General features: G+C 37.8%; 2 protein-coding genes across 5 annotated transcripts in view; one reads left to right on the top strand and one right to left on the bottom strand.

The window, feature by feature from the left end:
- LOC6505104 (acetylcholine receptor subunit alpha-like) overlaps nucleotides 1-26,559 on the bottom strand; it is a 178,216-nt gene that overhangs the window by 93,148 nt on the left and 58,509 nt on the right. The window lies entirely within an intron of this gene.
- LOC6505154 (SUMO-conjugating enzyme UBC9-A) lies at nucleotides 6,767-7,686 on the top strand. Its single transcript, XM_001965416.4, has one exon. The coding sequence runs from the start codon at nucleotides 6,958-6,960 to the stop codon at nucleotides 7,450-7,452; it is 495 nt and encodes a 164-aa protein (XP_001965452.1). The 5' UTR covers nucleotides 6,767-6,957; the 3' UTR covers nucleotides 7,453-7,686.

Genomic DNA, 26,559 nt, shown 5'->3' with positions numbered 1-26,559 from the left:
AAACCTTAATGCCAAAAAAAAATAAATTATTTAAGGGGAGCTCTGCAGGATATAGTTTAAGAAATAAAATGCACAAAAAGGACATGACATTAGGATAATTTATATTTAAAATTAATCAAAATGAAAACTATTACTTTAAGTTTAAAAATAAATACTAGTCTAGAATAAATAATATTAATGGCATGAAAAACCCCCTTAAAACCCCTATTTGAATAACAATTATTTAGGATTATTTGATGCCCTCGAGGAAGCACAATATTATTCCGACTTCTTGGCCATGATTTATGTATATATTTTTTGGCTAAAAACAACAATTTCATTCCCATCAGCGTTAACATCGTCATTATTATGATATTTTAGCGAGAAACTGAGAAACTGAGAAGTTCCCGCCACTCATTCGCATGCAGAGCCAAGCTGTTGTCTCTATCTTCCGCCCCATTATCCATCTCTTTCTACATGATGCTCTGTCTCTGTCTCTGTCTCTGTCTCTGTCGCTGTGGGTGGTGGCAGGGTTTGTTGCTGATTTTGCCATTATTACATGCATATTTCGTGTAATGAGTGCGATTAGCATTTTCAATGCAGTGGGGTTAACAATGTGCCTTGCATTTCTAGTTGGGAGCTTCCCCCCCCTTAACCACTTTCTCTCAAGTGCCTCCAGCTATCTCTATCTCTCTCTATCCGCCCCCCCCATCTCTTTCTCTCTTCTAGCAACTGATGACTCTGATGCTCCAAATGTTGCTGCGTCATCAACATAATCATCGGGCATCAACATTTCAAATTGAGCAGCATTATTGGCCCCCAGATCCCCCCCCCGCCCCTTCTCACCCCCTCTCTACCATATAAGGATATATACGATTGCATATATAACGGTACATGGATATATCCATAACGGTATGCTGGGAAGCCATAAACAGTCACTGCAGTTGATCAATTGCCAAGCATATCTATGAATTGCCATCACTGTGATGCCAGAATGGTTGCATTTTTGCTTTAAATATTAAATATATTTAAGGAAAACTTAAATAAAATATATATAAAAATATTAAAAATTTAATTGAATATAATTAGAAGTTTTTAGAATTAAAAAACTATATAAAACTTGCTTTTTAAAGTAAAACAAACTGAAATTAGCTATATTCCAGTTAAATTATATTATTTTTTTAAGTTTAATTACTTTACTTTATAAATTTCTTAAATAAAATATATATTTCAAATATTTGACTAATTTTTAAACACCATTAACTATTATTTTTTTTACTTTTACTATTTTTTAATAAATATTTCCTCAATTATAAAAGTATACTTTTCAGTGGCATTTCTGCAATTTCAATCGCCCTTAGCCGCACACCACCACCCACCCACACACACCCACACACCCATAATGCTAGGACCTCTCTTTTTTTTATGGCCACTTTCCTTAAACCAAACCGAAAAGCCCCCCCTCCCCCCTCAGACCTCAGCCCTAAAACCCTTGCTAAAAACGCCCGCCAGCTGAGCTTTGTCCTTGCGTTGGCATCTTTAATGTTGCCTACTTTTTTGCGCGCTCTTACCATATATATCACAAACACACACACATACATGTATTTGGATATATACACCCACCTAGAAATACATATATATATATATATGTATTCGGTCTAGGATTGCTAGATTTTCGCTTTTAACTCATTGTCTACTTATTGCTTACTTATTTTTTTGTGTCCCTCTGATGCCTTAGCCCTTGTGTCCTTGGTGTCCTTGTCGCTGCTTTTGCATTTCTATCTCAGTGCCTTGCAGTCCTTCCCCCCCCGCCACCAGCAGGGGGCTACACAATTTTAACTGTTACAATTTTTAACTATCTTTTTCTACTATTTTTTAATGTTTTTTTTAACTATAAATTTTAAATAATTGGAAAATAATATGGATTTTAATTTAAAAAATGAGAAAATATATAAGTTAATTCTATTTTAAGTTTAAAATATAATAAATAGATCAAATAATATCAAAATAGTTTAAGAATTTGGAAAATAACAGTTTCTAAATATGATTTTTTGGTATAATTTCGGTTTAATTATCGATAAATATCGATAGTGGTTTTTAAAAAGTGTTGAAAAGTGTTAAAAAGTGAGACAGTCATAAGGCTCTTAATAAGGAAACTACCTCCTAACTAATGTAAACTATTAAGTTTAGTGAATTAATATTTGATTCTGCACAAAATATATAATGTTAGTTAACAAAAATAGTAAATAAAAATTAAGAAACCAAGTTCCTGACAAAATAATTGCTTAAAAACGGTTTGAAACAAGTTGAAAAAAAAACGTATTTAATAACCTCTATTTTTAAAGAGTAACCCCTATTTTTTTAAAGTGCAAACCATTTTGCCATTTGCCTTCGCCTTGGCAGTTGATTTCTGTCACAGCTGCCGTCTGTGATTTGTGTTTTTACCTCGACCGTTTCCCATTTTCCACGGCTTTTCCTTCGCTTTTCTCACACAGACCTCCCCCCTCTAGTTCTTTTTTTTTTTTTTTTTTGCTTGTGCCTTTGTCTTTGTGCCTACTTATTTTGGATTTTTCTTTTGGCATTTTCCAGAAGCACCCTTTAACCCCCCTTAACCCCCTTGGCAGAATGTCATCTCTTTCTCGTTTCTAGCTTACGATTTATTGCTCATACGCACTGTATGCCCCCAGACAGAGACTGCGACTGCGACTGAGACTGAGACACACATTTTGCGGCCATGTTTCATTTCTTTTGTATTTATAAGCTGTTTAAAGCGCTGCCAGAAGAAAACAGGGGCTCGAGTGACAAATTACGAGCCAGAGAATTGATTATCTTGTACGAGATTATCCCAAGTGTCTATGTGACGGGTTATTGCCCCATTCGATGCGGTTCGACTAAGCCGCCATGAATTATACGAGTTCATGGCGACACATTCAACATTCAACTGCCTGCCATGCCTTGCCTCGCCTCCTTATCCTGCCACTCACACATACGTATAATATGTGTTGAAAGAAGTCTCGAGAAAAGAAATAAAAGGGGTTCGAGTTGCGGAAATGGAACCAAAAATATAATTTTTATGCGAAAATTATAATAAATTCTTTTTCAGGGGGGTTTAAAAGGATTTTAAAATACTGGTTTATGCCTAAGAGTTGCTTGGAGAATGGGAGAGGCTTTGAAAGGATCTTTAGTTATTATTAGGAGTATAAAGGATATTAAGGAAAGCTCTTATTTTGATTCTTAAAAAATATAATTAAATTAGGAGGAATATTGGGAAATTAGTTTTAAACCATATCATTTAATTTAATAGAATACTAAAAAGAATATTTGCTGGAGCTAGTTTGTAATTATTTGTATCTTTTTTAAAAGAAATCATTTATTTGAGAATAAAAATAGCTGGAAAAGTAGGCTATATTTGTCTCTAAAATTATAACTAATTAGCACAAAAGCTTTTAATTCTATTCATCTATCAAATCATTTATTTAATAAGCCATAAATATAATTAAAATAATAAACTATTTTATATAATAGCCCTTTCTTAAGCTAAAAATCATAATTATCCAATATATATTCACATTTAATTATTATTAATAACATCTACTTCCCTTTTATTATCTAACTAACATCCTTTTCCATCTAATACCACTTTCTATTAAAACCTAATTATCCATTTGGACAACTGTTATCCTTCAGCTATCCTTTTATTAAGCCCTTCATCTAATACCTCTCTCGTCCTTTTGATTCCAATTAATAATTGGCATCTCTTTCAGCTTCGCAAATTGCAGTCTCGTGGCTTTAACCGGCTTTGAAGAACTCGAGACTGACATTAATGGCTTAATGCCAGGGCCATTTGATATCCACTTGAGTAGGTGGCCTCCTGCCCCTTGCCTTCTGTCCCTTGCCCCTTGCCCCATGGCCTGCCCCTCTTAACCCCTTTTTCTTTAACCCTGCTCTGCCTGCTTACAATATTTTCCTTTTTAATGCGAATTGCAATGCAATTCCTTCGCTATTTTTTCCATCTATTTTTTTTTTCTTTCTAGAGGCTTGTTATGATGAGGCGCAGTTTGGCTCGTTTCCGCTTGGACAGGATCCGTTCGCGTGGAACTTGTTATCGCTGCCACTGGTAGCCCCCTTGGCCCCCTTTAGTCCCCTTTAGTCTTTCAGGTGCGGCTTGCACATTTTTGCAGCTCAAGTTCTATGTTTTTTACTGCATTTATTTTCCCTTTTTTTTATTTTTTTTATTTTTTTTTTCAAAAAATGTATATATTGACGGAAGCTGAAAAGACGAAACTGCTGCCTTGTGTCCTTTTTTTTTTTGTTTTTTCTGTTTATATTTATATTTTGTTGTTGTTGTTGTTTTTGTTGTTCTCCCTGAAGCTTGTTTGCTTCAAACACAAAATGAGACACTTGACCAAAATGGTTGTCATAGTGATGGTCTTGTTGTTGTCCTGCAACAGCAGGATCCTTGAGGATATCCTGCCAGGCCAGACTGTGTAACAGTTTCAGGGATTAAGAAAGTTTAAATGCAAATCAGGTGAGTTTCGAGATGAACAACAATGGCAACAAGGATATATTAAGGATCATAATAATAAGAAATAATAATTAAATAAATATAAATAAATATTAAATAATTATTTAATAAAAAAACTATCTAAAAAAGAAGAGATAGTTATACTTTTTGTTCATAATTTACTCCCCAAGGTACTACCAACTTCTCTACTAAGGTCTGTAGCCTCTAGTCCCTCTACTAGACGCTCCTTCTAGGTCCCCCTTCCAGGACCCTCTCCCAGGACCCTCTTGACTTGATGTTTATGACTGTCATGCTGCCCGTGGACCCTGGAGAGCTGCCCTGAATGGTTTGTTTTGTCATTAAAGTTGAGTTTTCCGTTTGTGTTGATATTTCTGTTGATGTTCGGCCAGTTCGCCGGCTGGTTTTGGTTCCAGGTGAAGTGGCCAGTGGAGGATGCTCTAATTAAATTTCCCCTCTCGGCCCTCTCGGACCTCGCGGCCTCCCATCCCCTCTTCATTATGCCACATCTGAGGGCCACGCCCACTCCGCCCTACCACCCACAACTCTTCACATGTTGACTGAAGCAAATAAATCAAGTTAAATAATTGCCACTCGTATTGTCAACTGTGTGTGTGTAAAGTGTGTGTGTATAGTGTGTGTGTGTGTCTGTCTTTTCGCTGCTCCCTCCCCCCTCTCTATATGTGTGTTGTCTTGTTTGACATGGGCCTGGTCCAACTGCCACGCCCTCTGCTTACACAAATAAACAAGGACTACAAAAGGATATAATTTCACAACAAATTGCGAAACAAAAAAGTTCATTTCATGAAAAGAGAGACTTGTTTTTGTTTGATATTTAATTACTTAAAAGGAAGAGGAAATTATAAGTAAAATAATAAATAAGAGATTTTATTTAAGGGTAGAAGAGTTATTTAATTTAAAGTATTATGAAAAGTATAGCTTTTTCTTAATCTTCTACACTTGGATATAGTTTTTTTATAGTATATACTGGATATAGTTTTTCAGCCCTACCCTCTCTATTCTAGCCGTACAATATGCAACAGCGCCTTATCTATTTAGATTCTTAGCTTAAGGCTTTAAGGTTAACAGATACAATTATTAATTAGTATTTTTACTAAGTATTGTTTATTTTATACTTTTTTATTCTTCATTATTTTATACCTTAACTAAGTATTATTAATTTTTCTTTAAATAAAACATGAAGTTGAAGAAGATTGTAGAATTCTTAAGTATTTTGAGATAAATTATTTAGAATTAATATATTCAAGTATTAAATAATTAATAAATAATAACTATTAATATCAAGACTGTATATCTTAAACATTTATTTCAGAAACTCTTTAAATTTAATAATCTTTTATGCCAATGATTTCTAGCTTCAAACCTAACCTTTTTTTTGTATAATTTTCTCATTTAATAATTTAAATAAAATATATAGAACAAAGTACTATATTTTGTTCAATTATATTTTATATAAAATTGAAACCACAACCCACACACACACACACTGGCACTGCCGACAGCAAAAAGTTTCTTGTTTTACATTAATGTTGCCGGATTTGGGCCTCCTTTGCTGCCACGCCCCTGTTCCTGCCCCTGCCCACCACCCACCGCCCACAACCTTGCAACAACAAATTGTTCTACGAAATTTTATTATAATTAAAACATTTTACTAAGCACCATTCCCCCAAAAAGTCGGCCAAAAAAGGCAACACACACTGCCTCTGCGGGCAGACACATTATCCCACACTTTGGCGGTGTGTGCGGGTCACTTCCTGTTCCTGGCTCCCAGCTTCCGGTCCGGCCCAGGACCACCACACCCACCCATCTACCTCCCACCCCCCCTGGGTACTGGTATGTGTGGCATTCTTCGACTCTATGGCAACTAAACTATGCATGAACTTTGACTCGATCTGGGCAACATATCCCCAGTCGCATTCGAATGGGAGATGCGGCGAATGCCTTCTGGGCATTCTGGTTCAGTTTTTGTTTTCAGTGCAATTTCAATTAAAACTGGCCGGGCACTGGCCATAAAGAGCAAACTGAACACACAACAGAGGAATGGAATACAAAGCATTTTTGATTTTATTTTAATTGGAAGAGATATGCGAGCAGTTCCAAGGGGGCTTCCAAGGTATTCGACTTCAGAACCACATTCTTATGGCCTGAACTGGAAGAGTAGGCCTTAATTTCTATCAGAAATCCACCAAGTAGTCCTTGAAATATTAAAAAACACCTGTCAAAGTCATGGGCCCTCGTCTCCCCCAACTCCAAGTCAGTCTCATTCGGAACTTCGATCTGTGAACACAAAATAAAAATTGAAAGTGAGCCAAAAACAAGAAAGCTGAACAAAAATAGAAGCAAAATTTGTATAAATTGGGACAGTGTGTTTGTACACTAGTTTTTCACTTTTGGAAAAAAGCTAGTAAAGATATAAAAAATTGTTTTTGCTAAATATGGTTGAGGACGCCATAGCTCGGTTGAGGAGGGAGCGGCAGCAGTGGCAGCGGAGCCGTCTCAAGGGATACGAGGCCCAGCCGCAGAGGAACAAGGACGGCACCCTCAATTACATGGTGTGGGACTGCGGGGTGCCCGGCGAGAAGGGCACCCCCTGGGAGGGCGGCGTCTACTGGATGGAGGTGACCTTCAGCAAGGACTACCCCCAGAGGCCGCCGGTGTGCAAGTTCGTGCCCACCGTCCTGCATCCGAACGTCTATCCGTCGGGAATCGTGTGCCACTCGGTCCTGGCCGAGGACTGGCGCCCCGGCATCACCCTCAAGTCCTTGCTGACGTGCATCCAGGAGCTGCTCTACATGCCCAACATGCAGGAGCCCGTCATGAGGAGGGCCTACAACCTGCTCAAGCGGCGCCCCCAGGAGTACAACAAGATCGTCCGCGCCCAGGCCCGCGACATGTCCCCCACATGCGATTCCTCCTCAGACTGGGACTGAGGACTGGACTGGCCTGGACTGGGAACTGGCGACTGGGCACTAGGAGACTGGTCCTTCGCTGCCGGCTTCTGCAGCTCCTATGGGAAGGAAGCGGATACTACACTGAACAAGCCGTACACAAGTGGACAAAACTTTACACAAAACCTTTCGGCCTCCAAATCGAGTGTAGCCCAAGGTGTCTTTAATCTCCAGGAGTGCAAATTCGAAAGTAATAATAAGAACGTACGAATCTCAGGCTGGCCTTCGGTTTTCTCTTCAATTAGATAGGGTGAGGATTGATACAGGGATCTATAGAGGTATTCCGGTTCAGGATAGATCGGGAATTGCCAAAGATATAGCTTTCATTCAGAGTGTCGCCGATATATAGCTTCTTTCATGGGCCATGCGCCATAGGACCTAGGAGTTCCTCGCTCTGTCAAGGGGACCTTGGGAGAAAAAAGGACAACAAATTAGAGAGGATATTTTTACTTGAGATTTCGATGCGGATTTATAGACCATAGATCTACGGATCGTTTAAGGTATTCAGCTTGAGAATCGGATGAGAATTGCCAGAGATATGGCCTTCGAGGCGCTCAAAGTGTCATTCCCGCTGTTTTCAAAGGGGGCCGCCTAGGAATTTTTGAAAAAAAAATGGAAAAATATTTCCCTCCCGGATTTTGATGCAGAATGATGGGAAATTGAACCAAGAATCATTCAGTGTTTCCCTCTTTAAAATCAGATAAAAAATCACCAAAATATAAACGTTCTATCAGAAACTAAACTATCAGAAAACTGTTAAAAAATGTTGTTAAATAATTTAAAACTAAGTAGTAAGAAGTTGTATGGAAATTGGGTTAATTTGTGCGGCACATATCCTTCCGTGTCCTTGCACTGCGACTCACATTCTCGACTATGCCACTGAAACGTGTCCCTGAGTCCACTCGTCGCGAGTCCTGCCTTTGGCTGGCATTTCGAACGCATTAACGGGGGTGGTGGTCGTGGTCCTGCCCCAGTCCACCCTGCTCCCTGCTCCCCGCTCCAGCCGCTCCTTGCCATTTAAACTTGGCTCACATTGAGGCTCATTCCCCGTCCCCCGCCCCCTGCCCCGTGGTGCTCCCGTCTACGCTTATGACCCTGCCTCTAATGGCATTTGGCCCGCAGGCAAATGCAATTTTTTCGGTTCAAAATGAAAGCAAATTTTCCGCATTAAGTAAGCCATAATTGAATAACGTCATAAGCTGCCTCTAACACAGACGCAGGAAAGTGGGCAGCAAAGATGGTGGGCGGGGTTTTGGGGCATGGGGCATGGGGCATGGAGCAGGGGCAGGGGCAGGGGCAGGAGAGTTTCGCGGCCTGCGGTTGTGTGTGTGTAATCAATTATGCTTTTTATGTCAAACGCCATGAGAGAGAATGATCCACACAGGAGGGGGGGGGGGGGGGGGGGGGGGTGGCAGGAGGCGGTAGGCGGTTTTAGAGGCAAGAGTCAGGGGGCGTGGCACAGTGTGCGGCACAAAACATTAGCATCAACAACAGACGCATCACCACAGCCTCCCCAGTCCACTTCCTCCTCCCTCCTCTTCACATTCAGTCATCAGTCAAAATTTAAAACTTAATTTTGACAATTTTTGATTAAAAAAAAAATATCATAAAATTAATAAACAAAAATACACAAAATGAGAGTGAGAAAGTTTGTCAAAAACAATCAATTTGCGTGTGATTTAATTTCAATTTTAATTGCCTCATTTGCATGTCAGAAGAGCTACACTGAGCGAAACTAGCAAAGGGATAGAGTGTTAAAAATAGTAAAAAAAAATAATTAATTAGATTGTCGAAAATAAAATATTATTAGGCAAGATAAGTGGCTAATAGCTTTAGAATTATTATATAATTTATAAAGATGTCCCTTATCCCTACAAGTACCGGGTATTAATTATCCTTAAACATTTAGTTTCAAGTGCTAGTCCTTCCTGCAGCCTTTTCCTTATTCTTGTCAAAAATCCCTTTGTTTTCAGGACCTTCCTGGCTCACCTTTCTATTGAAGAACCCTATTTCCTTTTTTCTTCAAGTGCCTCTACTATTTTTTAGTTATATAAACCGACCGTCTCATTGTCAGATTCATTATCCCCTTCATAATCATCCTGATGGCCGGGCTCGTTGTCATCATCTTTTGTCATTTTGGCTGTGAGAGTCTCTGGGCCCTCCTGGTCTCTTGGCCCCGGTCTGTTGGCCTGTCTCTGGGCCTGTCTAATTCCTCAACGCCTTGCTTAACGTCCATTCATCTTCATCTGCTTCATGGCTTCTAAGCTTTCGTCCTTTGTCCTTTGTCCTTCGTCGCACCTACTTCGTTCTACTTCCCTCGTCGTGTCCTGTCGAATCCTTCCAGCCTTTCAATGCCTACAAATTTTAGCAAATATTTTGTCTTCCCTTTGAGAAGGCACAGTAGTGTACTTCCCTTTTTTTTGAGTCACATATTCTGGTAATTCCCCAGTTTGTTGGCTTTGTCATGGGCCGAGTTGGCCTTTTAGAACAAATTAGCAGAATGACAATTTTCACAAAACTGGGAACAGAAAATTAATAAATAAATGCGATGATATTTAAGATTCTTAACTTTCAAGCTAATCACTGGGCCTCTCCTTGACCCTTCTTGGAAAAAGATGCTACCATCTTCAGTCTGTAAGTCCATTATGACGAAAAATCCACAATTTTTTAATTTAAGTATAATTTTTTATGAAAGAATGACATAAAGCTCGTGACATAAACAATTAAATTTAAGTGTGAACAGCTCCACAAACTCTTAGCTTCAGCCAATAAAGCACCATAATTAGTAGGACCCTCTTCAAAAGCCCAAAAGCCATATGCAAACAAGCTAGAGATCGAAAATCGAGTGGGTCTGGTCACTCTAAGCTTTTTGCTTAAAAGACGAGCCATCTCGGCTCCCAAAGTCATTATTTGTTCGTTCAACGAACTGTCCGGTTCATAGTCTACAGTTTTCATTTATTTTTAATTCATCCGATTCTAGTCATAAATTTAAGATTTTATTTATTTGCCCGGTTCATAGTTTAAATTACTTTTTATTTTATTAATTTTCCATCCTTCTCCTTTGTTATTGCTGGAGGAGGTGGCTTGGTTTCTTCTTATTATATATTTTAATTTATTTTTTAATCGTCTTCTATTGAATTTCTTTTCCTGATTTGCTGATTTTTTATTTTAAATTTATTTTTTAGTTCCGCGCAATAAGTCTAGTCATTTTTTTTTCTTATATTTATTTTTATTTTAAACCTACTTGCCATCTTTTTTGTTGTTGCTGGAGGAGGTGGTGTGGGCTCTTATTTTTTTATTTTTATATTTAAATTATTTTAATCTAAAGCAATTTCCTTACAAGCTACCAAACTAACAGTGAGTTCTTATTTTCTTATATTTTTAAAATAATTTTTATATTCTCTTTTTAAATATTATTAAATTGCCATCTTCCCTCCTTTGTTGTTGCTGGAGGAGGTAGTGTTGGGGCCTTATTTGAACTCTAATAAAACTGGAATTTAAAGATTATTATTTTAAGCTATTTTTTCTAATTTTATTTTTAAATTTTTAAACTGAAAAGCAACCGCTTTAATATGCTAGCGAACCAAAGTCGATCTGTCCTTTCATATTAAATCATATTTAAAATTGAACTGACTGTGCTCTTATTTTCTTATATTTTTTATATTTTATTTTTCATTTTAATATTTTTACATTTAACCTTATTTGTTGTTGCTGGACGAGCTACTCCTGCTTCACTCCTCATTTAAATAATATTTTTAATTGACCATCTCTTATTTCCTTATTTTTTTATTTATATAATTTTTTTAATTAAATATTTCATTTTTAACCTTATTTGTTGTTGCTGGACGAGGTACTGCTGCATTCTTCATTAAAAGGCTAATAAAACTGGAATTCAAAGCCGAAGCTGACATCCTGAAATCTTATTGCTCTTATTTTCTTATTTATTTTATTTAATTTTAATTTTAATCGGACGAGCAATCTCTCTAATATGCTAACGAACCAAGGTCGACTAGCCCTTATTTTCTTCTATATTTTTTTAATCCTTTTTTTAAATATTATTTCGCATTTACAAATTTCAAATCTAAGCTTTGTTGTTGTTGCTGGATGAGATGCTTCTGGTGGCACTCTCCTTTTAAAGACCATAAAACAATTGAAATTCAAAGCAAGGGCTGACAACCTAAAAGCTCATTATTGTTATTGTTATTTTTGACAGTACACCCTAGTACCCTCCCCCCTATTACTAGGGGAGGGGTGGGGAATATCAAAAGCATTAATGCGAATAATCGATAAGTTATCGCCATGGCTCAACATCGAGCGATGCCTGTTTATGTTTTTTGGAGGCTTAGCGATTCGAACAAAGCCGAAATGAATGCATAATGAATGGCTCGAATGGCTCCAATGGTCCGACTGGGCCAACTAAATGAATAAATGCAAAGCAATGGGCTGCCATATGGCTTTAAGGACCAAGAGGTCCTGGGCTACATAGCGAGTGAGTGAGGCTGGTGCGGCGGTGCGGCGGTTGTGGCGCGAAATCAACGAAATGTTAAATAAGCAAAACGTGACTTTATTCGCAAAATGATGAGGCCAGCAGAGCATTGGGTTGGGCTGCCTTCGGTTCTCTGGTGGGCCTGGGCCTGGGCCTGGGCTGGTTTTGACGGTAACCAGGACTCAGAAATAGGAATTTCTCTGCAGCTCCTGGCTCCATGAGCTCCAGGCTGCTGTAGGCCAAAGTCCTTTTGGCATATCGAGCTTAACACCTTTGCCAGTCAGTCACTGACGCTGCTATTTTTCAAACTTTCTGGCAGTTGGGGTATATTGGTTTTTAATTAGGGCAAGATTATTACCACTTTTTGATGATTTTTTTAATTTATTTATTATTTATTTTATATAATAAAAATTATTTAAACAAAAACGTAAAAAAACAATCTTTTATTTCTTTATTCCCATTAGTGTGGCTTCCTTTTTTATAGCAAGATCGTCTTTGTTCTGGTGTGACCATCTTTTAAACACAACCTAACGCCTTGTCTAAAGCTTAGTCTTCTGAAAGTAATAGAAACTATTTGAAAAAAATGCCCTTTTAGATCCAGACAAGAGGTATCTCGTGAGTCCTTTGCCTTGCTGATGTCCTGTGGCTCCTGTTGGCTTTAAGTGCTACTGGCAGCTGACGACGGGCGAACAAAACAAAAAGCAGCGCCAACCGGAGGAAAGGCATACAAAAAAAAAATAGTCGAAGCCAAAAATTGCTGACAGCATTTTTGGAAATTGGCGTCGAAGGCTCTTTCCTCCAGCCTTCTGGATCCTGGCGTGCAAAAGGGATGGGCATATATTCAAAGAGCGAGAGGGTCAGACAGTGACAGGAGGGAAAAGGGGAAGGGAGCGACGACAAGTGCGTCTGACAGGCGTGGCATTAAAGCCGGGACCATAAAGCTGAGAATCGATTTTGTGGAACGAGTCGGCGGCGAGTCGTAGTTGCTTTTAATGTGGCCTGTGCTGTGGCCAAAACCAAAGTTTGTCATAAAGTGTCAAAGTGAATTGAAAATTTCCATTAAGCGCTACAAATCTGCAGAATCCGCGCCAACCACAACCGACCGCACAAAGCCCAACAATAACACCAACAAACTGCAAACCACAAGCTCCAAAAACATTGCAATTCCACCAAAACAAAACTTGCAATTTGCAACAAATGCAAAAATAAAATATAAATAAATGAATAAAAAATTGAAAATACAACAAATCTGTATCAGAATCAGAATAATTGAAACATTCTTGCTGACACAAAAGGCTCTTGTAAACTGATTCAAATAATATCAATTATGAACATCAGAAATTCATCGGGTTGTAAAAAGCTGAAATGTTTTTCTGGTTTCCACAAAAAAAGTAAAAAAAACAAAACCCCCAACAAAAATGTTAAAAGCTGTCATCTCAATTTAATGAGTTTATGGAAATTTATAAAAACAAATTTAATGAATTAATTTAGATTGATTATCTATCTCTAAAAAAAGGAATAAAGAAAAGAGATTACGCAGTTTTTGTTCCACCTCCACTTGACTCATAAATACTGCTAATAATTAATAATTTATAAAATGCTTAAAAATAGTCTCTTTTGCTCAGTCTGTCCAGTCTACCCAAGGGCGCTGTTGCATATTGTACGGCTGGCATCAAGGGTAGCCTCTAAACCATAAAATCACTAACAACAGCCTAATTATTCTCCACATTTTATAGTTCAAACACTTTAATTAACTTGAAAACTAAAAACAATTAGCTTAAAATCATATTTACATTGTGTAGCAACTTAATTTGTTGCTTAAAGAAGTGCGATAACTATCGAAATTGTTATGCCCAAGCCCCAAAGCTTTTCATTTTATCCTGTGGTTAAAATTCTCACACACAACCACACACACACACACACACAGTCACAGTCCCCCACACACATACTAACAAACAAAAGGATAAAATGGCCGTCGGTGGTTGGGTGAAAATTGCCAATGGCACAATTTTCTTTTGTGTTTTTGTAAATTGTGTGAATTTTAACACTTGATATTCTTTTAATGAATTATTTCGTCTTCTCGCCTGCCTGCCTGCCTCCCTGCCAGCCAGCTCTTGTTTCCTCGTTCCTTTGGTTATTTACATTTTTCAACTATTTTACATGCCTAGACCGAACAAGCATGGGCGTCCGTCCTTACCAAAAAAAAATAAAGAAAATATGGCCAGAGAGGATGGCTAGCTACTTTTGTAAGTCAGCAGGCTGCCGGAGGGCGTAGGAAACTTTTCAAGCAAATAGCTTGCAATTGAGTTATTTATTGTGTGTGTTTTTCTCTCTGTGTGTGCGGGTAAATGTGTGTGTGTGGCCCAAAAATGGCCAAATTATTTGGTCCACACCAAGTCCAGTTCAGTCCGTTTCGGCCCGTTTCAATTTCCAGTTAACAGTTTTTTACTTTTACACAAAAAACAAAAATTTAACTCATTTTTTAATTAAAAATAGGCTTTAAAATTTAGTTTATTTTGAAGGGATATTTTTAAGAGTTTTCAGGACAATAGGAACTTAAATAGGACTAAAGCCCAACTTAGTCATTGGTCTTAGGAACTAGGGATTAGTTCATTTCCCAAGCCTATATTTTGGCCAAGTACATTTTGGCAAGTAGCTGTTCCCATTTTGTATTGCCTTTTAGCTACCGGCCAACATTTCGGTTCGTCCTTTACTGTTTTTTTGCGTTTTTCGTTTTCATTTCGTTTTGTTTTGCTTGGCTTTGTGTCTTGCTTCCCTTTCTCACTCTTTATTTGCCTTGTGGTTGCCACTTTTGATTGTTTTGGCCATAATATTTGGCATTGTTGGTGTTCTTGTTGTTGCTGGTGGTGTGTGCGTGCTGCGGCTCAAGCATTGTTATTATGTATTTGTCTATATGGCCGAGAACGCAATTTGCAGTCGGCCTTCTGGCAACGCAACAACAGCATAAAACACCAGAAAAAAAACAGAAAAAACATCCAAAAAAAGCCCTAAAATCTCCCAAAAAATTGGCTACAGCAAGAAAGATTTAGACTTGAAGGTATCCTCAAAAATATAAATTACGTAAAAAATTAAATAGATGATATTTAAAGTCATATTTATAACATTATTTTTAAAAAGTGATATTTAATTCGAGCTAAAAACACTAAAGCTTAATATTTTCTTGGCATTAGTACGTTATTGCCAAATAAAATACTAAAAATACCAAAAACAAAATCCAATTAAGGACTGGTAACACTGATCACTCTTTATAACGAGATAACTTTTAAATCTCCAAGTAAAAACTTCAAAATATAGATTGTAATATTCGAGGATTATTGCCAAGTTTTTAAAAGCCCACAAAATTTGCCATTTGGCAAAATATGTGTGTTAAAAATAAATCACGGGCAATTAAGTGATTGAATAACCGCAGTTATCAGGCCTTTTGAGGGCCAAGAAACCGATATACCCGTTTATGGTTATTGGTTATAAAAAAGAGAGGAAATGAAACGAAACGAAACGAAAATTAAAACAGTGAAATGTTCCATGGAGCCATGGAGAACAAAAAACATTCGAGTCCAACAAGGCGCACTGTACCACAAACACCCGCACAAACACACACTTACACACACATACGCATTAAGGACATAAGGCGTTGTGGTCCTGACGCTCGATTGCCTTTTTATAACAGAAACACTTGGCAGGCTTGGCTTGGCTTGGCTTGGCTTGGCTTGGCTTGGCTTGGAGTATGAGTATGAGTCTGAGTATGAGTATGAGTGTGCTGAGTGTATGAGTATGTATGAGTATGATGTGAATGCTTTAAAAGTTCATTGTTTTGGAGTTTCCCCGGCTACTTGTGTTGATCTATACCCTTTGCCCAACGGTATCCCAAAAGTCCCAAAACTCACTGCCCACCCATCTCCTCCTTAAATCCGTTTACCTTTTTCGCAAAAACTTTTCGCCCAAAAAACTTTTTCTCACTGCAACCAAGAAATTCGTTGGAAAATCGCTTGAAAATCTCCCACAGCCAAAGAAAATGAATGTGGCATATGGGAGATTGTGCGGAATATATATATGTATGTATATGTACACATTACATATAGAAACCTGTTCCATAAAATACATAAAAAATATTTTTACTATTTGCAGTGAACAGGAGTGCGATGAATAATGACGGTGAGTGAGTGCACTCGTGGATGCATGTGGTGTGATCGAGTGGTTTAAATTAAATTACCAAAAATGCTCACCAACCAAATTGGTACACAGGGGGTTTTTCTAGAAGCACTTTAACAAAAAACGAGAAATAAAATATACCCTTGGAAGCAACAGAAGCTTATATAGCCTGAAAAATAAGTAGATCCTTGTAAGAATTTCCCAAAATCAGTTTAATATTAAATCAAAAACAGCTTCTCTAAGATTTTAAGTAAAAATGTCAGAAAAAAATTCAAATTAATTCAAATAAGTGTGACCTTGTGCTACATAAAACAAAAATACCATTTCAGTTAATGTGAGCACTTGAACTTTAGCGTTAGGACATTTTGTCCCCGAAATAAGCTTTCTTAAAAGCGAGATCATGCAAATTTAATCAGAAGCCAGTGTGGAGTCATCCAGTTCACACCTAGGTTCTCATTAATTTACCTTTTTAGTTTTAAGTTTTTATATATTATTTTAAGTATTTTTCCTTGGCTTTTTTTTAGAAAAGTTTGCCAGAAGCTGTTGCCTTTTTGCTTTTTTTTTTTTGAATAAATTTTATCCGAAACTTGGACCTTATATTGTGGCGTTCCAAATTACCTTTTTCTGTTTAATTCTTTTCCTGATGCAGGTCCGTACTTCAGAAAAGTCAGAGTCTTCTGAGGTCTTAGAACAGAGACCTCTTTTCCATGAGATGTCTCCCATGTGGCACCTTCGGATCTATTGTACCTTTAGCCTTGCGGGATAATTGGTCTCCCTGTCGTCTGAAAACGCAAAAACCCCGCAGAAATGCTAAACCACGCCTTGCTCTTGACCCGACCGCAGGTGGCATTTGGAAACCCAATCCACTGGACACTCGGAGGGATGCCCAGGGTCACTTGGCTCTGTGCAGTACAGTACCACCCTGCTTAATTGCTGCATAAGCTCGTGAAACTTTTCTCGCAACGCATTCCAATTTATATTAATAATAATAAGTCATGATAATTTTATAAGTTCAGCGCGTATAAGATACTTGGCCTCTAATGCCACAAAACACAGACACATACGAGCGGACACAGGACACACCGTGTGTGTGTGTGTGTGTGTGAATGGGTGTTTGAATTAGCAGATGTACGTGTCACATTCGGGATAGTCTCGGATCCATTTGCCCCTTCAACTCTTCCTTCCCTCCTCACATGCCAAATGCCAAAGCTCCGAGCGAAAAACAAATTCTTGAGTAGTTTTTCTTACATTTTCCATTACGCCTGCTCATGCATTCTCTTTGCAGCATTCTCTGGCATTTCCGTATGCTCTTTCCGCTTCCTTTCCTGTCTCCTCATCCTGCCACTTGCCACTTGCCACTTGCCACGTTATCCAATGGCCACTGTATTTGCATGCAGTTCACGGCTGTGGCACAGATTTCTGGACTTGAAGTCTGAGCCTGCGACTGAGCCACCACTAGAATCTGGCCTTGCTTCAAGGATTCAAGGCTTCAAGGAGTTGTCGAATGTGTGTGTGATGTGGCAAGGATGTGGCACACATACACACGTATTTGGGTCTGTGCTACGGAGTCTGCAAAAGTGGTTCAAGGGGCAGTCGACTGGCGATGAAGTGGATTGGTTATGAACTGCCAAACAGCTTGCCCCAATGAACTTCAACTCAATGGGCCCAGTGGAAAGCGAAAAAAAAACCCAGTTTTTAATTAATTTCCCTTTTTAGAATTCTACATTCAGGGGCGGATTCGAGAAAACACATAATATCTATAAGTATTTAAATATTGTAGTTTTTTCTGACCCTCAGGGGACCTTTGTCGGCCCAACTAAGATTGGATGCTAGGCACGATACCTCTACCACAGTTTGTGATCAAATGATACAAACTTAAGGGTAGGTTCCTGTAAGCTTTTAGTATTTGTTGTCCAAACAGGTATAAGGTCACACTACCATCTTTGCATAACGATCATTCGATAAGAAATATCGATATATACTGAACTTTATGTTTAAGAATTATAGAAAAAGCATATAATTTAAAAATCTTATTCATTCAGTTACTTAATTTAATAATTATTTCGTAGTAAAGTCCACAAACAATTAAAATGAACAAATAATACTAAAAAAGTGTTAGAAGTGACTAAAACTATCGATAGTTAGTGTTGGAAAGCTCAAAATAAATCGAATATCGCTTAGTGTTGAACAAGATCTTCAAGATCGGTCAAGAAAATGTCGGCGAAAATGCTTAAACTCAAGTTTTATTGAAGAAATCTGTGAATTTATGAATTGCAAGTGAAGTTGGAAAGTGAATAGAGTTTCTAGAAGACCCAAGTTATAAGAAAATGGGTTTGTAGTGATCGTAACAAAAGATCTTTAATTGTAAACAATTTTTTTTAGAGAGAGACTCTGTAGAGTCTGAAAAATGGCGTCTCAGGGGCTTCTGGGTACAGAAAAGCGTCTGTGCATCAAAGAAATGGAAAAAACTATGGGAAAAAAAACTACGACAGCTTGAGAAGGAATCATCTTTGCTTAACAAAATTAATTCAAGTAACTAAGCACTTGTTAAGGAATTAAATCAAAAGGATTACTCGTTTAAAAGTAAGCCCTCTTGCCCACTCCCATGAAATCGCAAGACTTGCTCTGATTTTTATTTAAAACCGGCTAGAAATATGCGCCAATTCTCATTTTATTTTCAGATTTGTATTTACAAGTCAAGCTACTTGTAATACCTCGTAACTTTGTTAACTTTCCCATGCATATTATGATATGCTAATGCAGTTGGCCCCGTCTCGAAGGAGGAGAAGTACTTGGATGGGAATATAGGGAAGCGTTTTCCGCTCTCCATCTGCCTGCTTATTTGGTTTTTATTCCTTTTTCTTATTTATTTCATTTACAATTTGTTTTATTTTATTCAAGTTTTCTTTTTTTTTTCTTCTGCTTACAGCTCCTGGGGATATAGAGTGGGCGTGGCCTGGTATAGAACTTCCCGGGCTGGCCGGGCTGCCTGCCTTTATGTGCCGATCCCTGTTTGGTACGTGAGCTCACGTCGACAGTCGAAGGAGAGACATGATGCCTGAAAATTGAGTATACGACATGTTGGCATTGTCATGATAAAGATGCCAGCCGACAGGACGAGGCCTGCAAAATTGTCCTGGCACTCAGCCAACTCTGCGTGGGAAAAAAAAAAACAAAATAAGGAAGGAGGAAAGCAAGGAACAAATTCCAAGGAACAGAACACTCAACTCAACGCATTAATTATTGTAATTAGAAATTTCTCAGGCTTGCTTTTATATTTTTTTCCCCCGTTTTTGGTTGAATTTTTTTACTAAATTTTTTTTATATTTTGTCCATCAGTCACCGGAGTTGAAAGAAAAGACGACAGCAGGACGACGGCGGAGGAAAGGAGAAAGGCTTTAAGAAAATTCAATTTGATGTTAAATTAACCCTTAAATCATGTGAGTTTCTTTGTCATTTTGTTCTGCATGTCTTTCTATATATATTGGGTGTGTGGGAGTGTGTATGAAATAAAAAGGAAGCTCTTCCCCACCTCCCTCAGTCTGTCTGTCAAACAATGTGCAAGAAAATTAACTCACAACAATTTGGGAAAACATCAAGCTGCCGACTGAAGACTCAAGATTCAAGACTCAAGACTTGAATCGACCGACTACCGACTGTCGACTGCTTTTTGGCCTTTTGTTGTTGCCTGTTTTAGCAGCTCAAATTTCAAATTGCTTACTTAAAGCAATAAAGACGAGCAAACACTCACAAAGGCTGGCATACACACACCCAAATACACACCATCACACACTCAAAGACCCGCCCCCCTTAGACGTTTGTGAAGCACTCAGCCAAAAATGTCTGCTTTTGATAAGTAAAAGCGGAAAAAAAGAAGCAAGAAGCAAATTGCAAACAGCTCACAAAGCTCAAATGGCGGCCAAAGGCAAAAAAAAAAAAAAAAAAAAAAATCGGTAACTGGCTTGAAAAGATTCCCAAAGACAACTACTTTCTGAGTGGGTTTTAGCAGCAAACTATACTTGATTGATTTTACAAGTGATTTGAAATCAAAAATGGTAGAAGAAATAGTGTAGAAGTTTTACTTTCAAGCCTCCCAAACCTTTAGTGATAATATTTATGAAGTTTATAGTTCTGTAAGTCTCTAAAGTAATGACTTGTGAGCCGTACAATATGCGGCAGCTATATTTTTTTTTATTTAATTTAATATTGAGTAGTTGGAAGTCAAAAAATCTTGAAGAAGCCTCCTATAAAAGTCTATAATTCTCATATCTCTTAAAATAATGTCTTTTGGGCCGTACAATATGCGGCAGCTCCCCTCTAAAGATTGGGCGTAGAAAAAATCTATTTGTTTTGTTAATTTAATTTAATGTTGAGTAGTTGGAAGTCAAGAAATCTTGAAGAACTCAAGAAATCCTCTCAAGGAAGAATGCCTGCCATTAACCACTTGACATCTTCTTGGCTGACAGCATTTTTCCATTGGACCAACTTGGTTTTTGGTTGTGTTTTTTTGGCCTAAATGTCGCGCCTGTCCTGATGTTATTTTATTTTATTTTTTTTTTTTTTGTTATTGCTGTTGCAATGCGTAAATATTGTTTTAAATTCCTCCCAAAAAAAAAACAGGCCTCGGGTGGAAATGAATCCCAAAGACAATGGCCGAAATAGACGAAAAATAACAAGGCAGACAAATGAACTTTAGTTTTGTGGGCGAAATGGGCGTTGTGGGAGTGGTAGATGGTAGGTGGTAGTAGAAGTGGGCGTGGCACATAGTTATAATAGAAGTGAACCGAGAGCAGGCAGTAAAAGTTTTTGATTTGTGTATAGAACTCGCACAGACACACACAGATCCAGATACATAGATACAGATACACGCGCGTGGTGGCCCAGCGAAAGTTACAACTTTCATTTCGTTTATAGGATTGAAATGGCCAAGGGACGGAGGGGCGGGGCTTTGTGGGCCAGGTCCATGTGGCCACTTGGCCACTAAAAGGCAAAACTATAATGACACTGGACCGCCGATTTCCGAGTTGAAACTACCATTTATTTTACTCTAAAAAGTCTCTTTAGAATTACGAAAATGTCTTCGAAAGTAATATAATTTCTATTTAAATTTTAAGAGGAATTTATAGATAAGGATTTTAGTTATTTAAGTTTTAAAAGTAATGGGATTTAAGATTTAAAACAGTATTTATGAAATCTTAACTATTTCTTCTCAGTATTTTTCTAATATTATCAAGGAATAATATTTTATAAGTAGTTCAAGTGTATTAATTCTCTAGGAAAATATTAGCTTTTTAAGTCATTGTTTCATTTTTTCAAATAAATCAAAAAGTTTTGGACCCAAACATAACCTAAAAAGTTTCAAAAGTAATTGAGATTTAAGACTAAAGACAGTATTCAAAATCTTAACTATTTGTGATATTTTTCACGAAGTATGTTTTAAAGTATGTAGAATACTTTTTAATACTTATTATATTATATTTAAAAAATAAGTAGATTTAAAATTTAAAACATTATTTATGATTTCTATAAATAAGTCTTTCATAATCTTAACTATTTCTGGTATTATTTAGTATTTTTCTAATATTCTCAACGAATTCTATTTTTAACTTGTTACTTAATGTATTATAATTATATAAATAGTTAAAGTGTATTTATTCTCTAGCAAAATATTATCTTTTCAAAATAATTTAATTTTTTCAAACAAATCCAAAACATAACCTAAAAAAGTTCTCTGGTAAAAAGTAGTACAAGTAGAACCCCCCTTTTTTTTTAATTGAAAAAAGCAACGTTTAATATTTGTGATATTTCTGAGGTCAGTTTTTGGAGCAAAAATGAGGGGGAAAAAGCAAAAAATATACAAAAACCCATTTAGCATGTCTAATCCTAATAGCAACAAGCACGAACATATCGAGGGCAACTGCGAAATATACACATGAGAGTGTATATGTGTGTGTGTGTGGGTGTGTGGGAGGGAGGCTTTTCCTTTCCCCAGGATGCTTGGCCTTTTGTTTTCTATGGCTTATCTTCATAATGTGACTGTCGCCGTTGCCGTCGCCGTTGCTCTCTCACTTGCTCCCAGAAAGTAACTGATAGCAGTTACAACTTTTTCCAACAAACACACACACATACACACACACACACACACACACACTAATACTGACACGCACGTGGGGCATATATATATTTTGTAGCATACTTTTGTGAGCCAAAAACTTTAATGAAACGCCAAAGCGCCAAACTTTCGCTTTTTGTTTCGTTTAGCCAGCCGAATGCGATAAAAATGAAAGACAAAAGACATAGACAGAACGGCAATGGCAATGAGAAAAAGAGAAAGTACAATATATATATATATAAAAGATATATATATATATATATATTTGTACTATACGCATTTCCCGTCTGCTGGCAGCTGCATTGGACAGAAGAAATATGAGAAGGGAAACTGCCAGAGACATAGATTTTTCATTCGGATTTCCGATTTGCGCCAAATGGCTTAATCATAAGCCTCCATTTTATCCCTATCTCTTTCTATTTAACTATACCCATCTCTTTCAGCGGCTGGGTGTGCCTTTTGAGCTTTGCATTTCAGCTTTGTGTGCGTCATAAAAATTATGCCATGAAGGTTGCTCTTTGACAAAAGTAGTAGAAAGTAGCAGAGGAAATGGCTTTGCGGCAAATCTCGCCTCTTTTCCCGTTTTCTCGCCTTCTTCTCCTCCTCGTGGCGCGAAATGAGTGGAAAGCTGGTGGTGGGGATGTCCCTATTTTCCCCTCCAGCGAAAGTGCCATAAAATTAGGCTTTTAAATGCAACCAAAGTGCTGTCTATGCCTCGGGTAGCTACACCTTCTCCAAAAGTCGAAAGAAATGAGGAGAAAGAAGGGGTGTTGACAGGGGAGAGTTTCTCCACAGTAGGATACCCGGTACTCCTCTAAGAATATCTGGTATTTATCTGGTATAGATAGATCACAATTAAGACTATTTACTTGCGATATTATGGTACTTATAATATAATATTAATACTATATTATAGTAATACTAAAATACAAATGTTATTTTCGAACCCCTTAGCTCCTCGAGGAGCTAGAAGAAATATGGATGCTCCCATTTAATCCCATACCTGTATGTTCTTCAATTTTTATCCGATTCTTATGCGGCATATCTTAAAACATTTCTAGATCGATTCTACATCGATCTCCATTTAAATCTCGGAGCAAAATATTTTTTGGATTTTTTATAAAATTTTCTGGAGGGTCCCCTTCAAAATATCAAAAAGTGCATGGGATGTCCGTTATGACCCCGATCGAGGGCTATATCTTAGCCAATTCCCATTTGATTCTTCCGAGGGATACTTTAAAAGATTCGTGGAACGATTCTCCATCGATCTGCATCAAAATCTGCATCGATCTGCTTCAAAATCTGGGAACGAAATATTTTTTGGATTTTTTCTTAAATTTTCTGGGGGGTCCCCTTCGAAATTCTGAAAAGTGCCTATATGACCCCGATCGATGGCTATATCTTTGGCAATTCCTATCCGATTCTTAAAAGGGATACCTTAAAGGATTCGTGGAACGATTCTCCATCGATCTGCATTAAAATCTGGAAACAAAATATTTTTTGGATTTTTTCTCAAATTTTCTGGGGGGTCCCCTTCAAAAGTGTGAAAAGTGCCTATATGACCCCGATCGAAGGCTATATCTTCACCAATTCCTATCCGATCCTTAAAAGGGATACCTTAAAGGATTCGTGGAACGATTCTCCATCGATCTGCATCAAAATCTGGGAACGAAATATTTTTTGGATTTTTCTCAAATTTTCTGGGGGGTCCCCTTCAAAATTCAGAAAAGTGCCTATATGACCCCGATCGAAGGCTATATCTTTGGCAATTCCTATCCGATTCTTAAAAGGGATACCTTAAAGGATTCGTGGAACGATTCTCCATCGATCTGCATCAAAATCTGGAAACGAAATATTTTTTGGATTTTTCTCAAATTTTCTGGGGGGTCCCCTTCAAAATTCTGAAAAGTGCCTATATGACCCCAATCGAAGGCTATATCTTTGGCAATTCCTATCCGATTCTTAAAAGGGATACCTTAAAGGATTCGTGGAACGATTCTCCATCGATCTGCATCAAAATCTGGGAACGAAATATTTTTTGGATTTTTCTCAAATTTTCTGGGGGGTCCCCTTCAAAATTCAGAAAAGTGCCTATATGACCCCGATCGAAGGCTATATCTTTGGCAATTCCTATCCGATCCTTAAAAGGGATACCTTAAAGGATTCGTGGAACGATTCTCCATCGATCTGCATCAAAATCTGGAAACGAAATATTTTTTGGATTTTTCTCAAATTTTCTGGGGGGTCCCCTTCAAAATTCTGAAAAGTGCCTATATGACCCCGATCGAAGGCTATATCTTTGGCAATTCCTATCCGATTCTTAAAAGGGATACCTTAAAGGATTCGTGGAACGATTCTCCATCGATCTGCATCAAAATCTGGAAACGAAATATTTTTTGGATTTTTCTCAAATTTTCTGGGGGGTCCCCTTCAAAATTCAGAAAAGTGCCTATATGACCCCGATCGAAGGCTATATCTTTGGCAATTCCTATCCGATTCTTAAAAGGGATACCTTAAAGGATTCGTGGAACGATTCTCCATCGATCTGCATCAAAATCTGGAAACAAAATATTTTTTGGATTTTTTCTCAAATTTTCTGGGGGGTCCCCTTCGAAATTCTGAAGAGTGCATGGGAAGCCATGCATGACCCAGATCGAAGGCTATATCCATTGGCACTGTAGTAAAAACACTAAAATCGCCTAACCCCGTGATAAATGTCTGGAAAAGCTTAAATCCAATCTGAAGAATAAAAACTAATTATAGAGCTGAATGCCACAAACAAGAAACCACGCGGAGCTCAACTCATTCAACAAAAAGCAGAAAACTTTCCGACCGAGAGCTACGCACTTTTCAGAAAAGATAAATTACGAAAAAATAAAATAAAATAATCAAAATAAAAATGAATTAAGAGAATTAAATGAGGGAGAGAAAAATAAAATAAATAAATAGAAAAAAAGTAAAGGAAATTTGGTTTGGAAAATTGTTTCGCTTTTCAGAAAAGCTGGCAGAAAACCGCAAAACAATGCAACACGAGTGAGTGTGGTTCGATGGGCGAAGGTGGGGGTGTAGGTGGTGGGTGGTGGGTGGGTGGCTCCGTCAAAGTTTCCTCACCTGAGTGGTGCTACTTTTACCCTAGCCGTGGGTGTTATAAATTTCTACCAGAAGTTTCGCAAACACGACGGCAGGGAAATGTTTCTCGAAGCCCGCAAAAGTTTATGTTTTCCAAAAAGTCCGTCGTTTGCTTCTGGTAGTCCTTTTAGTCCTTGTAGTCTTTTAGTCTCTTAGTCTTTTGGTTTAGTTTCCATTTAAGATAATCTCTTGTTTTTTTTTTTATATTTTTAAATGGAAAATCGGATCTCTTAGTTAGAAAAAAAATAAGAAGCAACTTGAGGCTTAAATTATATTTTTTTTTTATAAAATTATAAGAAATATAATTTTTATTCTATTAATTATATTATAATATTTGTCTAAGGATCTCTTTGGGTCTCTAGTTTATATAGATATTCCTTAAATACCTATATTTTTTTGATTTTTTCAACCAAAAGTACAAGTTTTTGAAGCCACTTTGAGTGGCGCGAGTGGCAGGAGTGCCTGGAGTGGCAAGGTGGGTGGCTGCCCCAGAGCCGTCACAAGTTGCAACAAGCGACAAGTTAGAGACCAGAGGGTGTGCGGGGGGGATTGGCGGCGAGACAAGCGACAGGATGCAGTGAACAGGACAAAAGCATTTAAGCACCGCTCATCGCACTCTAAGCCGTAAGCGTTCCCCGGCGAACCCGTCCTTGTTGGCTGCATTAGCATTAGCCACTGGCCAGGACAGGATGAAATGGGCGGATTTCGGGGCTACCATGGGGTGGTTAGTGAGTGAGTGGGTGTAGTGGTGTCCACCCCGAGATTTGAATGGCTGAAGGGTATAAAGTTTTGCGTTCAGTGCGTCGACATTCCTGGTTGCAATTTTCTGATAAGGCACAGAGACAAAGAAAAATATCTCTTTTTTTAGACATTAATAAAAAATATTTTTGAGAATATATATTTGGAAAAATATATATATGCCAATAGCCTACATATTCAGTCAGTTTTTAGCCCTACTCCCTTCCCTGTAACTATTTCTCTCAGTGTTAAGTAGAAGTATCTGCCAGACACTTCCTCCCATCAAAAGTCACTCAGGGTTTTGGGCCCAACTTCCTCCTTGGGCAGCAGGCCCCCCCCCCCCCTTTTTCTGTAAATTATTTTAAAAGTGTCTTAAAGTTTTCATCGCGGAGGATGGGACAGTGTCAGGTTAAGCATTTCAAGTGTCCTTCCGCTCCGTACGTGACGATCGAAG

Source organism: Drosophila ananassae, chromosome XR (assembly GCF_017639315.1).
Source record: "Drosophila ananassae strain 14024-0371.13 chromosome XR, ASM1763931v2, whole genome shotgun sequence".
NCBI lineage: Eukaryota > Metazoa > Arthropoda > Insecta > Diptera > Drosophilidae > Drosophila > Drosophila ananassae.
The sequence above is the reverse complement of the archived record's forward strand: the minus strand, read 5'-3'. Positions and strand labels throughout refer to the sequence as shown.